General features: G+C 36.9%; 1 protein-coding gene across 2 annotated transcripts; it reads right to left on the bottom strand.

The window, feature by feature from the left end:
* Positions 1-4,120: 4,120 nt before the first annotated feature.
* On the bottom strand, positions 4,121-16,801 carry LOC112738321 (galactinol--sucrose galactosyltransferase). 2 transcript variants are annotated; one of them, XM_025788701.3, is made up of 5 exons: positions 15,919-16,801; positions 14,872-15,716; positions 6,513-6,639; positions 5,651-6,018; positions 4,121-4,962 (listed from the first exon to the last, which is right to left on the bottom strand). In XM_025788701.3, exons 1-5 carry the CDS (start codon positions 16,283-16,285, stop codon positions 4,393-4,395), a joined length of 2,277 nt encoding a protein of 758 aa, XP_025644486.1. In that variant the 5' UTR covers positions 16,286-16,801; the 3' UTR covers positions 4,121-4,392. The 2 variants fall into 2 exon arrangements, with proteins under 2 accessions (XP_025644486.1, XP_025644485.1); XM_025788700.3 differs by having other exon boundaries at positions 6,462-6,639; positions 15,919-16,784.
* Positions 16,802-17,748: the final 947 nt, after the last annotated feature.

A 17,748-nucleotide genomic window follows, 5' to 3' on the forward strand; every position in this document is an offset into this window, starting at 1 on the left:
CCCTTTAAATAATAACCCTAAACCTAATTTCAGGATTCAAAACTAATCAAAACAGAATCAAATATAATTTAAATCAAATCTTTTCTTAATGAGTCTTAACTAACTAGTGATCTTCCTTATAATTAAAATTTAAAATTTGGTGCCTTGATTAGTTGAAATCATGGGATTGAAACTTAATCTTAGATCATCCAATTAAGTGCTTGAAGAATTGAAGAGCTAATGAAGGATTAATGAAGAATTGAAGGCCCTGGGAGTGGCCCATTCTGATGCATTATATGCATGGGTTTTCATTTGGGAATATTTGGTCTCTATAAGGCTTAGCAAGTAGTACGTAGGAATTCTCAAGTAGTACGCATGGGCAAAATTGGCCCCTGGATGGTGCACTTTGGCTTTGTTCATGCCTTCCTTCAACCTAGGAAAAGACTATGTTAGACATAGATCCACTATAGATTATTATATATCATTAGAAAGCTCTAGATGTTAGCTTTCTAATATCACTTAAACCGCTTTATTTAGACCTTTCTAACTCAAGTTATATTCGTTGGAGTATGAAGAGGTCAGATTTTGGCGTATATATGCCAAATGCCATGTGTATAACACATAGACCTTGTTTGGCCACTGGAGTTGCATAATTTTGGTGCGTTATATGCACCACTCTATGCGTATAACATATGGCTTTCCTCAATACTTTCAGGAGCTTCCATTGTTACATTCTTAGTCTAGAGTAGAGCTCTCTGTTTGTTTTCTCCTTCTCTTGCTCTTGAGTATTCCTCTTGCTTGCTTCTTTTCATCCTTACTCTCGCTCATTTTCAACACTTTCCTACACATACCAAGGCTCAAAGTAACTTCAAGAAATATTGATTAAGGCACTAAAACTCTCAATTAATCCAACGAATTCACTAACTTTATTAAAAGAAATACTAAAGAAAATAACTAAAGATGCTCATGCATCATCAAGCTTTGCGTCGATTTCAGTACCAAGACTGACACAATTAAAAGACCATATAGGGCATAGCCTCATGTAATGAGTTGCAAGTAGTCAATTGACGCGTGAGCTCATGGTCTACGTAGGGTTAGACATGCATCATGCCAGGGGCGGAGCCACATATAACAAAAGGGGGGCAATGGCCCCTCCCAAACTTCAAATTTTCTTTATAAATTGTGTACAAATTTTATTTTAGCGCCCCTTAAAAAATTTATTTTACTCTTTTTCTATTGCAAGATTAATTTTTGGCCCCTCCCTCAACTTCAACCTAGCTTCGCCCCTGCATCATGCCTACTTGCTACATTTCTCTATGATTTGTGATTGTGTGCGTACTTGTATCTGCTATTATTCTTCTATTACTGTTATAATACTGCGTAGTGAATCCATCGAGATAACTTGGTAGCGTAATAACGAACTTTCTAGTGCTAAATATCCAAATTCCCGACTTTCACCTTCACACCCTGCTGGGAATCTTAGGTTCTCACCCCCTTCTTTCTCCCGTTCTACAGATGGACTCGATAGTAGTGTTCATTGAGTTCCCTACATTATGCCACTACCACAATCCTATATGGGATAGCACTGTCATATGGAGCAAGCCGCATACACACATGTACATCCTTCCCAATCTACCTTTCTCACATTCTCTACTTTTCCCTGAGTTTGAATCTGACTCACCTTATACTTTCTATTATCCAAGTTGCATGCCAAGGGCACCCACTACTCTTTCCTACCACAACCACTATACCAAATGGACCCAGAGTCAGAGTCTTCTATCATCTTCCAACATGAGTATCTGCACTGGCTTGACCCAGCGCCTGAGCCAGTAATGTCGGTAGAGCCTATGTGCGACTACCAGCCACTTTGTTCAATGGTCAAGCAGTTTGGTCCCTTGAGAGATGTCTTAGTCATGGTGCCCAACAGTTTCATGTTGACTTCATCTGAGGAGGATCCGTCAGAAGACACCGAGACTGGAGAGGACCACATGATTATTGACCTAGTCTCCAATCGGTCAAAGGAAGAAAAGACAGGAGATAGAGAGCCAGGGCAGTAGTCCAACGACCACGTTTAATAGACTCAATATGCATCAGTCTCATAGATGTTTATAATTAGTAGTTTAGTAGTTAGTAATCTGCCCTCATTGTAGATAGTCATTTGTGAGGGGTAGGATTTTACTTTTTAGGCAGGTTCTATAGCAAGGACTTGTATGTGAAGCAGAGCCTGAATGCCTACTATGTATATATATACTTACTAAGTTATGAGTACTATGTACATAAGGGTCGAATGTGCTGACAAATCGTATGTAGGAAATTGCACTCTAGTGGCTATCGATGTATAGTATATGCTTTTCTACTATATTTTGCTATCATGTTAAATGCTTGTATGATTTGTCGCTTTTAAACTTCGTTGTGAAAATATTCATACTAACTTACGATTTCAAATAGCGTTACATCTCATACTTATAACATAAGATATAAGGTCTAGAGTCCTATAAGTTAACTAAATAGTAACACTCCATGATTGGCATTAGTCATGACGTTCCAAGAATAGGTCGTTATAGTTATTGTGTTGTTGTTATTGCACCTTGTGTTGAATAGATTATTATGTTGTTATTAACTATTTTGTTCATATTTTGTTATTGTGTTGCTGTTAGAATATTTTTGCCATTGATTATATTTTGTAGTTAATATTTTGTTTATTTGTTATTGTTGTGTCGTTATTTTTTAATAATGAGTTATTTTGTTGCTGATTTTTTTAATAATTGGTTAATAATTTGTCCATTTGTTGTTGTATTGTTAATTTATGAATAATCTGTTCATTTATTGTTGTGTTACTAATTTTTTAATAATTAGTTAATAATATGTTCTTAATGTATGAGCTATTTTGTTTTGTTTTAATTCTTATTATGTCTAGTCATGAAAATATCAATGCCCAAAAACCTTTCCCATTCATATGTGAAGGTGAAACACATGGTGTAGGAGTAATGTTGTCAGTAATAGTTGAGTCTCAACAGGAAGCTAATGTTATTTAAAAGTACCAACACAAACTCAAGCAGCACAATCACAAATTGAATGCTCCGCTCAACTCTACTTTTTTATGCTTTTTTATTTTGTTTTATTTTAATTTGTATGTAAGAAATTTTGTGTTTATATTATTATGTTGAATATATTTAAATTGTATTTAATTTGATATATTTTAATTGAATTGTATGAGATTTTATTATGATTGTATTTAATTTTTAAATATTTTTAAAATTTAATATCCATGAATACCATCGGATATGTATTTTTTCTGGAGAGAAAAATAAATAGGAGCTCGTAATGAAAATGAGGCGAGGACGGGAGACATTTGCTAAATGGGAATAAAGGATAGGAGAGGAATTCTCACTCCCACAGAGACTCATTGTCATCCTTAAACATAAGCATCTCCAAGAGCTCCATCCTTAATAAGTCTATCCACTACCTCCATTCGTATCTCAATTAATCCAAGATCATTTTTTTGTTTTTGTCAAATCTAAAATAGTTTTAAATTTTTAATTGACGAATATGCATTTTTTTTTTGGTCATACAAACAAACTTACAGACTCACTCATTCACATATACTAACCTAGCCACCATTACTAAGATTTGAATTTGGTGTGGCTTAATATGAAGCAAACACCTTTGTCATTACATCACATGCATTAGCCACAATTGACGAATATACTTATTAAGCTAATTGACGGACACCATTGGACCAATTTTATGGGTCTTCCATTTAATGTACTTTATGGCCTTATCTTGGCTGCTACTAGGTCTCAACTACTTTCACTCTCCAATTCAACATAGGCCAATCATGACCCAAAAAGTTTGAAGAAAATATAGGCCCACATTTGTTGTTGACTACAGACAGGAAAAACTGATAATTTGGTTGAGTACTGCGTAAAAAAATGAGATCAAATCATAGGATAAAGGACTAATCATCCTATAAATAATAACATAATCATGTATATAATACCACAAAAAAAAAAAAACATAATCATGTAAATTGTAAAAAGAATTATTAGTGAAATTAATAATTTTTTTTTTTGGTGTCTAGTGAAATTAGTAATTAAATTCAAAGAAACTGTACTAGAAATACATTATTACTACTGCAACGTCAACAAACATATCACTTATTAAGGATTTACATAAACAAATCGAATAATTTCAATCAATAACTAACATGTCATCAATTTATGATACAAATATTTAACTTAATACAACACAAAGTTTACCCTTTCAATTCAATATATGATATCAGACACTTTAACAAAATTAATTAGTGCATTATAAAATTAAATATTTGCACTGAATTTTTTAATGTACTAGCTAATCTTATCAAAGTGAGAGTTATTTATGCATTTCTCAAGCATTCAGACCTTAATCGGTTCAAAAAAAATACTCGACTATGGACAACCTCGAAGAACTAGGCCATGGAACTTGGAGCTTAACCATCTTATCGTCATAATTGTAATCAAACTCCACAGGTTGTCCATCAATCTTACAATCTACCGGCTTCTCTGCCGCGAATACGGCCATCTGGCCATGGCCTCTCACCCCAATTCTAACCAATTTATCATGTTCATGGAACTCCAAGGATTGAATTGAGCCTCCAGAGTTGAGCATGTTCACCAACCCAAATGGTGCAAACTGAATTGATGATCTTGGTAGAAACATCACCGGAGAAACCGTCATGAGCTCGAAAGCAAAAGGCTCCAGCGAAACCTCAATGCTCTCATCATACTTCACTAGCCTCAACTTGTGGTCTTTCACCATGTACACTGCAAATGAATCAACTCCTTTGGTGCAAATAAGGTTCTTTCCTTTGCTCCATTCAATGTCTTTGGGACTTGCAATGCAAGTAACGGAGTGTGAACAATCTAAAAAACTCTTGTTTCTTCTACTCGCAGGACACCACCCTCCACCTTGGCAATTGAACAGACCCAAAACCCCTGTATACTGTTTTCAATCGAAACTAAGTGAATATATAATAATGCCGTCTTTTACATAATCATTTATTTCTTTCTTTCTACCGACTTAATTTTTTTGGAAAATAGTTTTATAACATAGTATAAAAAAATTCAACACAAGACACACAAAAAAAAAAAGAAATTAATTCTATGAAAAATTTCGTTACAAATTTAAAGGAAAAAAAGACTAGTTGTATAAGAAAGAATTAAGAGAGAAAATTGAAGAAGCTCTGAGTGAGAATGATTTTCGTTAACTAAACTCACTTCATTACATGTGTTTTATATACTACTCTACTGATTGAACTATTAGAGAAACTAACTCTCTAACCTCATAACTAACTGCAATTGCATGCTTAACAATATAACTAACTCCATGTGCATGGTTAACAACTTAACTATACCTTCTCAACTAACCAGATACTCTTATAACCCTTACAATATTGTTAAATTAGTGAATATGATTTCTGACTTAGTATAGACTGATTATAATAACAAGTAGGTTCGTTATAATAGATTTACAAGTTCAACTATTTACTAGTAAATTTAAAGAACCAAAAGTCCAAAAGGTTCCTGCATATTCTTCAAGAAACCAATACGTTAATTTGCTGTTTAATTTAAATATGTACATAAGAGATTAACTTTTATGTATGTATAGACATTATTGTATTGTATGTTACCTTGTTGAGGTTCCAAATTTTGAGCATTGTTTTACCATCATGTAAAGGATTTTCAAATAAGCAATCTCTAGTAGGAAGTGCATAGTGTTCACACCGTAAAATGGAGCCATCCAAGAGAACCAACTTCTTAAGCAACTTGAAGTTGTGTTTTCCAACAGAGTCACTCACATAAACCGGTCCACCGGAGATGGCTCGAGAGGCGGCGTGAAACTCGGCGCAGGCGTGATCAGATTGGAACATGTCCCAATCCGGGTGAATGATATTCCCCATCCACAAGCTGTTGTATGCACAATGCACCATGTGACATCCTTGTAGCCAATATGTTCCGTTGGGATCTCCGGCCGGGTCCGTACACCAAAAATCATCACCTGTAAAAATAATGTTTGAACATCTAAATTCTCATGTTGCATTCTATTTTTGAAGCCATAAATTGGTTTAATCAAATCGATTCTTATGCAAATTAAATGATTTGTTGCAAAATAATTATGTTATATATTATTATCTAATGAATAAAAAATTATTTATAAGTATATCTTTTAAGAATCAATTGAGGTATTTTATTTTTTGAAAATTAAATTAATGCGCGTTTGGTCAAGGATTATAAATAAAAAGAGAGTGAATCTTTTTATTTATTTTTTAATTATTTAATAAAATGTGAATTATTTAATTTTTTATATATTTTTTTATTCTATTTAACAAAAATATAAAGTGAGAAATCATACTTTACTAAATAACTAAAAAAAATTTAGAGCTTTTTTTCCTAAATAAAAATAGTTAGTATGAATTTTTATTATTATTATTAGGACGTTACCAACTCGTCCAAGTGATATGGTTTCTGTGCCAAGGAACATGAAATCGTTACACTGCTGCATGCTGGAAATGACACCATTGCCCTTGAAATGTTTCTTAATAGAATCAGTGAGTGCTTTGTAGTATGGTCTGGCGAGTTCAACACGACCACCATAATCCTCTGATAGCATCTCTAGAACCTGCCACATGTAAGAATCCTAGCGATCAGTACTTTCTCTTCATTCCTAATAGTTAATTGATTCTCTTCATTTTTATAAGCTATAGTATTCATGATATTATTCAATATTCCATTTTATTTTTTTTTATTTTTTATTTTTTTACCAAAAATATGAAGACTCAAATCTGTAACCTCTTAGATGAGTATGGAGAGATTATGCATGAACTATTACTCATTGCCTCAATATTCCATATCTTACTTATATCATATAATGTTATCGAATATTATATATCTTGGCACATTTATATAGCTGTCATGCATTATGAGAGTAATATTATAAGATATTCAATCTTATAACTGAAGAATGTTATAGGACGATTAAAATTTATTATTTTTTTATTAATTAGTTATTAATATTTAAAAATATAAGATAAATTATATTATTAAATTAATAGATTAAATTAATTAAATTAAAAAATAGAGTTGATAATCAATAATAATAAAAAGATAATTAAAAATAATAAATTTTAATAATTTTTAGTATTTTTTTCTATAATATTATTAGACTAACCTATCAATTTAGTTTACACCGTTATATAACATACGATAAAACAATCATTAAAATTCTAAACATGGTCAAAAGTAGTACACCTTATTTTATTACCATATAAAAAACGTTCGTTTCTCTCCACCCCAACGAATTAACTTTAGCTCCGATTTTTAAATTCAAGAAAGAAATCAACTTTTAGAAAATCAGCATCTCCCACATGTTATAGTTCTTTTAGTTAATTGAAAAGTAAGATTGGTCCCAACTAATGGCATAAAATTATAATTTCACCTATTGCCCTAATGATTCGAAGCTACATCCCAATTTTAATTTCAGGGGAATATACCGAAATATAAATAGAAATGATCTATCTCTGAGCCTCTTAGGTGTTTGAGACATAGAGTTTTTTCATTGGTGGTGACTGGTGACATTAGCGGTTCTCTAAAGTAAACACACCGCGCACATGCAAATCCACTCACATGCACACGCAATTATTCAATCTGGAAATAAATCTTAACCATGTTTAAAATTAGGAGGATGTTTCGTAAAGGCGCATCAAATGTCTTTTTGTAAAGACATTTATGTGTTTTAGTATTAATAAATCAGTTATTTTTAAATTTTTTAATAAATTAAAATAAAATTGATTTTTTTTATAACAATAACAATAAATCTAATTGTTATCAGATCTGGTCAAATCGATTAATTTACATAACTCACTGATTATAGGTTTTTTGGTTTTTTTTTAAACAAAAATTAGGGATATATTTACTTTTTTATCAAAAAATTTATACATAATTTGTTTAGATTGTGTAAATCAGTCGGATCAAATCGAGTCTAATAATTATAGTGTCTAATAATTATACATGACAAAGATCCAAGGATTTGGAATCGAGAAGAGTATTGGCGGCTGGAGAATGAATCATTCTCTGTTTTTGTGAGTAATCTTCCGCCTGACATATCCAAGAGTGAGTTATTTCTTTTGTTCAGCTGGACGGGACGAATCAATGATATATATTTATCACGGAAACAGAAAAGTGGAAATATATACATGATTGCCTTCGTGCGGTATAGAACAAAAAGAGGGGCACTGAAAGTTATAGCGGAAATGAATCGCCAGAGACTGAGAGGGAAGATAGTGTTCGTGAAAGAGGCTAAGTACAGAAGAATGCCGAAAGTAGCAAACATAAGCACTAGGCATGCGGAGGAGGATCAGAGACAAATCGTTACTTGGCAGCCACGAAGAAAAGTGGTTCAGAATGATTATGAGTCACCTGGAAATGAGCTATGGAAGAAGGAAATTGACAAAGACCCGCATAGAAATGGATGGAAAAAGAGATTGGAAGTAGCAGTGACAACAGAGAATTTGGAATGGTTGCAGAGGAGCCTCGTCGGAGGCACGACCAAAGCAATTAAGTTTGATTCTCTAAAGAAAATGATCATGAAGAATGTGCCTAATGTTGTTCAGGTGCGGGAAAAGGGCGCATACAAAGCACTTCTAACCTTTGATAGTGTTCAGCATGCTGACGACGCTTACACCTTTAACTTGAATAGCCTCTTACAGTTGTTCCATAGAGTGCGGCGATGGGAGGAGTCGGAACATAGTGAAACTCGAATGGTGTGGCTGGAATGCTTTGGGGTCCCGTTGCACGCTTGGTCAGTTAACACCTTTAAAACGATAGGAGGCCAATGGGGTGAAGTAGTTGAGTTGCCAGAGAAACGAAAGTATGTAGCTCTTTCACTGTAGGTCGTGTACAGATTGACACTTGTGTAATGGATGTGATTCAAGAATGGGTTCACGTCACAGTTGGTACGGGAGAATTTGATGTCCTGGTGAAGGAGGTTGGACACGAGGCGTGTAATCTGCTTTGCACCAAAAAATTTGAGGATGAAAGGACAAATGTACAAGGGAACTCTGACAGCAGAAGTAACAGTGCCGATATGGATATAAGGCAGAAGTATGAAGCAGGGTCATTGCATGAAGAGATGCAAGATGAAGAGCGGTTGTTGATGGTTCCACGAGGTGAGGAAGAAGACAAGGGCGGAATCGTAATCACAAACACAATTTTGAATGAATGGAGTAATGGCTGTGCATATCGTAATCGTGGGAAAATCGGAAAGTATCAAGCATTAACTGATGTTAATTACGGTTTGCATGATTTGGGGGGAGGAATCGTTATGAGTTATGAGGAGGGTTCGGAGAGAACAGTATCATGTGACCTTATTGGGCTGGGAAGGGGGGCCATCAATGCAATAAAAAAAAAAACCCTTGTTTAGGAAAGTATTGGGCCAGCTGCAATAATAGAAATCATGGGAATATACCGGACAGGTTGGGCCCAGCAACCAAGGAGAAAGCTGATGCGGTTCAGAAGCGCATGGGTGATTACTCGGGTCAGATCCATTTGGGGGAAGCGGGTCGCGAATCTCCAGAATTGGTTTGCACGGGCGAAGGGCGCGGCGCTCTTGGAGGACTATTCTTCGCTGGTAGGGAGGGCACAATCGACGGGGAAGACCGCAGAGGGGATGGGCTCGACGTGAACCGGGGGAGCCAGCTGCTATGCGCTGGGGACGTCCGCCTCAAACCCACTGTGACCGATGATGTTGACGATGCTGCGAGTGACGTCGGCGGCGGGGGAGAGATGCCTAGAGCCGCGGTCGACCTTGGGTTGTGCGTCGGTGCAGATCAACAGGAAGCGGGAGGAGATCGAAGTGGCAAATCTTCTGAGTTCTGCACGGTTGGAGGCGCAGTCTTGGCTGGTAACCCAGAGGGGATGCACGGGCAGCTGAGAGCCAGGGCGAGGAACAACACAGGCGAGAAAAAAATGCCTGTTAGGGATCAGGGTGGTTTGCAAATAGGTAGTATGTTCTGCAATCAGGATGGGGATGGCATCGGAGGAGGTGAACCGGGGCATGAGAAAAGAGGGAATGATGAGGAAACCAGTGACAATCAGCACACTGATGTGGAGGAGCAATTGATAGAAAATAGAAAGACCTGGAAACCGGCACAGGAGTCAGGAGCAATATTATGCAATGAAGAAGATGACATTATGGCAATTCTCCAAGCGCAGAACGAAGAAATAGCTCGTAAAAGAAAAGTGGCAAAGCAGAGAGCGAAAATGAGATGGTGTAGACCCAAACATACAAAACAGGTGTGTAAAACAACTTTAAAATGATCTTCAGTTCTTGGAATGTTAAGGGATTAAAGGGAGATGGAAAGTTGAGAATGGTGAAGGACCTAAAGAATAAACATAAGCTACATATGTTAAGTTTGATTGAAACTAAAAGGCAAATAGTGACGAGATTTGATGTTGCAAGAGTATGGGGACAAGATAGTCCAGGTTGGGAATATGTAGGTTCTGATGGTGCGTCGGGTGGACTTTGTTAATCTGGGATGAGGTGGTGTTTAAACTGAATAATTGCTATAAGGGAGAGAAGTGGTTGTGTATTGAATGAGTGATTTTAAAAAATAGCTTCAATTGTGCGTTTGTTTTGGTCTATGGTGCACATGATAGAGATGAGAAGATTAATGTGTGGGAGGAGTTGAGTTATATAGCGGGTTTATGTCAGGTTCCCTGCTATTTTATGGGAGACTTTAATGAAATAGTAGATGTAGAAGAACGGAGAGGTACTACTGGGTTGACACGGTCTGCGGAAGATTTTAAGTTTTGGATACAGGACATGAACTTAGTGGATCTGCCACTCACTGACCAGAAATTTACATGGTTTCACGGGCATTCTTGCAGCCGCATAGATAGAGTTCTGGTTAGTTTGGAGTGGCTAGAAGAGTTTCCAAAGGCACATCTGCGAGGTGGACCAAGGAGTTTGTCAGACCATTGCCCTTTAATAGTGGAGGGTAGGAAGCTGGGAAGAGGTCCGAGGCTGTTCCGGAGCCTTGATTCGTGGTTTACGCATGAGGGTTTTCTTAGGATGGTTAAGGAGGAATGGAGAGGTTTGGGGGAACTACAGTTCACAGATAAATTGAAAGCTCTGACAGGACCGTTGGAAGATGGCATAAGGAAAAGTTTGGTGACATGGACAAGAAGATTATAAAGTTTGAAGAAGAGATCAAGAGGATTGATGATATGGTTAGCAATGGAGTATATGATGGAACACTGGAGGTTAGAAGAAAGGCACTGGTCAAGTGCTGTGAGCGATGGTATGTGAGAAAAGAAGTACATTGGAAGCAGATGTCGCGATCTCGGTACGTGAATGATATGGAAAGAAATACAAGATACTTCCACAATATAGCTTCAGCAAGAAGGCGGAACAATAGGATTGATACTCTGGTCATCAACAGCAGGCTGGTTAGGAATCAGGCTAGAATAAAGATTGCTATCAGAGAGTTTTACAAGGATTTATATCATCAGGAAGACTCTCCTATTATGGGTATTAGAGATGGTCTGGTGGTTCAAATAGGTGAGGCAGATGCTATGGCTCTAGAAGTGTTGCCGTCGGATGAGGAAATCAAAGAGGCTATGTGGGACTGTGAGTCCTCCAAGGTGCCAAGGTGTGACGGATACAACATAAACTTCATCAAGAGATGTTGGAATGAGATTGGGTCTGAGTTCACGGCTGCAGTGATGGGATTTTTCCAGACGACCAGGTTATCGGCAGATGCTAATATCACTTGGGTGGCACTGGCACCTAAATTCATAGGTGCGAAGGAGATTAAAGACTTGCGACCTATTAGTATGGTGGGGTGTGTGTATAAGGTTATTTCGAAGGTGCTAGTTAGGATGATAAGATCAGTAATGCCAGCATTAGTAGGAGAGACCCAGAGTGCATTTGTACAAGGACGAAAAATCCATGACAGGGCGCTTATTGCGTGTGAAACAGTTAACTGGCTTAAACTGAGGAAAAAAGAGGCTGCACTAATCAAGCTTGACTTCCAAAAAGCATATGACAGGGTCAAGTGGAGCTTTGTGAACATCGTGCTACAGAAGATGGGGTTTGGACATAAATGAAGAGCATGGGTTATGGAGTGTGTAGCTACTGCGTCTATGTCGGTGCTGATAAACGGCTCGCCGTCTAAGCCTTTTAACATGGAAAGAGGTTTGAGGCAAGGTGACCCACTATCTCCTTTCTTGTTTGTACTGGTTGTGGATGTGCTACATCGAATGATTGGAGAGGCAGTAAAGAATGGATGTATATCATCTCTGCTGGTTGGTAGAGATAGTTTGCTGATGACACTATCCTCTTTTTTCCACCAGAAGAGGAGACTATTAGGAATTACAAGAGGTTTCTGCGATGCTTTGAGTTGATGTCAGGCCTGAGTATCAATTTTGATAAGTCCAGTTTGATTCCAATTAATTGTGAGGAGCAGTGGGTTGAGCGCATGTGTAACTTGCTGGGTTGTAAGGGGGATGCCCTTCCAGTTAAATACCTTGGAATCTCTCTAGGAGCTAATACGAGTTTGGTAAAGACATGGAAGCCTATAATAGACAAGGTGGAGGAGAAACTCAACTTGTGAAAAGCTAAGGTGCTAAACAAAGCTGGGAAGTTGGTGCTTATCAAATCAGTGTTGAACAGTTTGCCAGTATACTATTTGAGCTTGTTCAAGATGTCGAAAGCTATTGCTGAGAAATTGATCTCGCTGCAGAGGAGATTCATGTGGAGTTCGGAAGAGGGTAGGACTGGTATGGCATTAGTAAGGTGGGAAGTGGTGCAGGCGCCGAAGAAACTAGGTGGACTGGGAGTTGGGGATGTTATGGTTCGTAACACAGCGCTATTGTTTAAGTGGTGGTGGCGATTTGCAAAGGAAGAGTGCCCACTGTGGAAAAAAGTGGTATGTTCTTGTAATAATCTGAATCCCAATGAGCTACTGTCAACTCAAGAGCTGCCTACTAGAGGAGGACCATGGAATGACATTTGCCAGTTACAAATCATGAATCAACATTTAAAGGATAAGATGGTTGCAGGCATGTCCATGGAGGTGGGTGATGGGCATCGGACTCGGTTTTGGGAGAATGTATGGTTGCTCGGTGGATCTCTGAAGGATCGCTTCCCGAGGCTTTTCTCTGTTTCAAACCAATGTGGATCTGTTATAGGGGAGTGCAGGTTTTGGGATGGGTTTGAGTGGATTTGGAACTTCCAATAGAGGCGAGAGCTCTTCCAATGGGAGTTGGAACTCCAGAGTGATTTGCATGGGGCTTTGAGACCTGTGAAATTAGTACATAACAGAGAGGACAGAATGGTGTGAAAATATGATAGGCGAGGTATTTTTACAACTAACTCATTTGTGCAGGTGATGCAGGAGGAACTAATCCTAGAGGCGGTAACTAGCTACAGTTTCACCAGGACTGTTTGGAAAGGGTTGGCTCCGCCTAAAGTGGAGCTGTTTATCTGGTTTGTTCTGATAGGAAGAGTGAATACAAAAGACAGGCTGAGTCGGTGTAGAATAATCAGTCAGGAAGATATTATTTGTGTTCTTTGTAATAATGATGTGGAACATGTACATCACTTGTTTCTAGGATGTGTATTTGCTTGGCAAGTGTGGAGTGCTTGGATTTCAGCCTTTGGCCGACAATGGTCTTATCCGGAATCGATGAAAGGGCATTTTCTTAGTTGGACAGAAGAACCGAGAAGGATGGAGGAGCGTAATCACCGGTTGAGGAGCTTTTGTGCGATCGTCTGGAACCTATGGTTGGAAAGGAATAGGAGGATTTTCCAGCACACAAGCAAAGGAGTTGAAGAAATTATCAACATGTCTTTGAATAGTGTTAATGAGTGGAGCGGTGGGTATCTCTTTAGTTGTTGATGGCTATGTCGGAGATGACATGGGGACCGTTTTCGTGTTGTTGTGGTTTGGTTAAGTTAGTTTTTTAGTTTGTGTGGTTCTGGTTGCTCCACTTCTATTGTGTTGAACGGTTTGTTTTCAAAAAAAAAAAATTATATTACGGACAATTGGATTTATTATTGTTGCTATGATAAATCGATTTTGTTCTGATTTATTAAAAAATAAATTATTAACCAATTTAATAAAGATATTCAATAATATTATAATACATATAAATGTCTTTTAAAAAAACATTTTTAGTATTTTTATGGAAATAGTCTCCTTAAAATTATATAAAAAAAAAAACTAAACCATTCTTAAATAAATAAACATATACTTGACTGATAATTATTCAATCATCTCAATTATTTAATGTATAACTTTTTATTTATAAATATTTCTTAAAATTATCTTACTCATATTAAATTAAAACCTTGTTGCGCTATATTTAAAATTTTAAACTCAAATTTCATCAAGAGTTTTTCTCTATGGACACTTCTCTCTTTTCATATATATAAAGTTTGGAGGCAACCATTTTGATGCATGCCAACATGTTGATATATTTGAACTACTTTTTGATATCATAAACTTGTTGACTAATCAGTAAATTTTATTGGTCTGGTAACATTTTTGACAACTAAATATATAAAATATTAATTAAAATATAAATGCACAAACTATATAATTTAAGAGGAATAATGTTAGGGGTTTAATTTATAATTATTAATTAATTATTATTGATATTTTTAATAGTGTAAAATTTTATCCAATAATAAAAAATTACTCACTTTTCTTTTAATGATTAAATGTCGACTAAATTTCAATAAAAGTGTTGGAGTATAAAGTTTCTCTTAATTTAATTTAACTATACATATGAAATCATTTTCAACCATTATCAACAAATTTTTTATTCAAGATGATTTGGAAAGACTTACATGTGTGACATCAATCTTGACACCGTCAATCCCCACCGACTGAAGATGCGAGTGAAGCCCTTCATACAAGTTGTGAGCCTCATGCGGCGCTACAACTCCCACACCGTTCTCTAGTATCTTCTCCACCGCCAAGTCCGTCATCAGCATCTCCGCCCCCTTCGACAGCCTCGCGGCCACCACCTCTGTCTCCGGCATCCCCTCCACCTTGGGCCTTATCCCACCCCAGTACCCACAAAACGCATGCCACACATACACATTTTCCAGCGCTGCAAACTCCTCCTTCAACTCCCTCACAAACGCACCCATCCCCTTCCCCTTACAACACTCGTACTCCCTAAACTTGCAGTTCTCTTGGAACCTTATCACCCTATTCAGCATCTGCTCTCCCGGTATCCTACAATTCAAGCTCCCTCCGTCGGTTACCGCCTCATCGTCGCCGCAAAACGTTTGCCATCCGTCATCAATGATGACTAGACCGGGAGGGCACCCTCCGTCCGCGAGGGTTTTGATGCCTTGGCGGACGCCCTGAGGGTGCACCTCCAGGTAGAACGCGTCCCACGTGCACCACCCGAACCTGTCGATGATTGCCGGCGGGGTCTTCTCTTCTAGAAGCTTGAAGGTTCCAAGGTGGAGGCGGATGACCTTCATGGCTTCGTGGACCAGAGTGTAGGGGTCGTTGTTGGCGTGCATGTAGAGGCACGCTTTGAATGTCGACTCCGCCACGCGTGTGGATCCACTCTCCATGCAGACGTCGATGAAGTCGTCAAGACCGGGCTGCAGGGAAGCCCGGAAAGCTCCTTCGATAAGCGGCAAGAGGAGGACATAGGGACGCCCGCCGCTCTCACCTGATATAACAATTAAACTCAAACTAACATTAACCAGTTCAATCAAGTTATATGAAGTTGATATTTAAGAACACATATATGTCAAAATATGTATGTGAAACATGCGAGTCTTCACCCTTAATGAAATATGTCAAATCTTTTCCAACATTCTTGTACCTTTTGGTCTAATAATAACTGAAAAGATGGATAGATAGTAACTAACTGTTCTCGAGTATCATAATTTGAGTCTCGTGCTCTACTTGGCTACCGTTGGAGCCGGTCCAGTGGGTGCTCCACCAGAGTTTGAACCGGAATATGCTCATGAACCGGATTCCTCTGAGCTTGCCGAGGGAAACCACGAGCCGGGAGAGTGGCTCGTCGGCATTGAACCCCACGAAGCATCCTGCCGCGGTGTTCTTGGTGGTGGTTGAATCTTGTGGTGGTGATGCAGTGGCGGCAACTATGTTTGGTGGGACTTCGGTGAGGATGGGGTGGTCGTTGACTGAGAAGGTTGAGGCTTCGAGTTTTATGGAGGGTGGTAACGGTTTGGGGAGTCCATTTTCTTGGAGGGTGGTTAAGCTTGGCGCCATGAAGAAGCTCTAACTTTTGCTTATTCGAGTTTTCTTCAATTTGCGAGTGAGAGAGGGAAGGTGTTTGAATAATGAAATAGAAAGGGGTGAGTTGAATAAAATAAAGCTGTGTGTATAGTAAAATTAAGCTGTTATATTTGTATCCATTGATATTAGAAAGTGATGATAAAAGTAGCATGCACATTCTCCTTAATTATATGAAGGTTAAACCCTGGAGGGGTTGTTCAAACGAACAAGATATGTTCCTATATTGATCATCAGTAAAGTATTAATATAGTATCAAATATCCATATAAAATATTTTATAATATTGACCATTTCACACAATTTTTAAAGTATGTACGAGTAAATAACAGCAAAATATAGTTAGATATTAGTGTACTTAAGTGCTTTTTCCTATTAATGTATAAAATTATGAGCAAATAAATAAAAAAGTATAACTCTAAATGATGAATAGATTAACAAATATTAGCATGAGGGAAAATAAAATAGTACTCCAGATTGCCAAAAAAAAAAAAAGAAAAAGCATTCATCAGTCATTACTTAAGAAACATTAGTCTCTAGTACTTTCACTCTGAAAAAGAGCATGTATTAAAATAAAATATATCTGGATATATTGGTTTCAACAAATTTTTCTTATTCTATTAAAATTAATAAATATAAATTATTAACTAATTTAGATTAATTGAACAGTTAACTCACTTATTAATTTTATTTTTAAATAGAATTTAAAATCACAATAAATTAATCATTGCCCTATTAAATTAAGAAATATCATAAAAACAAAATAAATATAAACTATTGTCAAATATTCAGAGAAAAAACAAGTAAAGGAGAAGTGGAATACGTATGCGATGAACGGCCACGCGTTTGGCAAAGAGAACAAAAACGAAGATCAAGCATTGGAGCCGGCCACATCACAAGCTACCTGAGAGTTCTAGACAAACAAGTTTTAAGATTATCATTTTTTTCACTTGAGAGCATTTCTGTGTGTAGAAATTGTTCATGCATTATAATTTACACCAACAGTATAAAATAATGTTATTGTTTTCTGTTGTAAAAATAGAACTGTTACTTAAAATGAAGTGCTGAATCAAACAATTGTTATAAAAAAACGTAAGTATATAAAATTTAAAATTAAAACTTTATTTAAATAAGTAAGCTTGTGCTTATGCAAGAGTACTGATTAACGCTCAGCAGGTCAGAATTGCAAGTAAGATAACACCACAAAATATAATAATGGGCTGAACCGATCGGATAAAATCAAATTTATCCTAATTTAGATCTGATTTGTTGTAAAATAAATACGGAAAAAATAATAAAATAAAAGTATAAATAGAAAATATTATTATTAGTATTTACCAATACTATTATATTATTATAAAGATAATATATTAATATTATATTAGTAGTATATGAAAGAAGAAAATAAAGAAGTTCTTTATAAGAAAGAGAGAGAAGAAG

Source organism: Arachis hypogaea, chromosome 13 (assembly GCF_003086295.3).
Source record: "Arachis hypogaea cultivar Tifrunner chromosome 13, arahy.Tifrunner.gnm2.J5K5, whole genome shotgun sequence".
Classification (NCBI taxonomy): domain Eukaryota; kingdom Viridiplantae; phylum Streptophyta; class Magnoliopsida; order Fabales; family Fabaceae; genus Arachis; species Arachis hypogaea.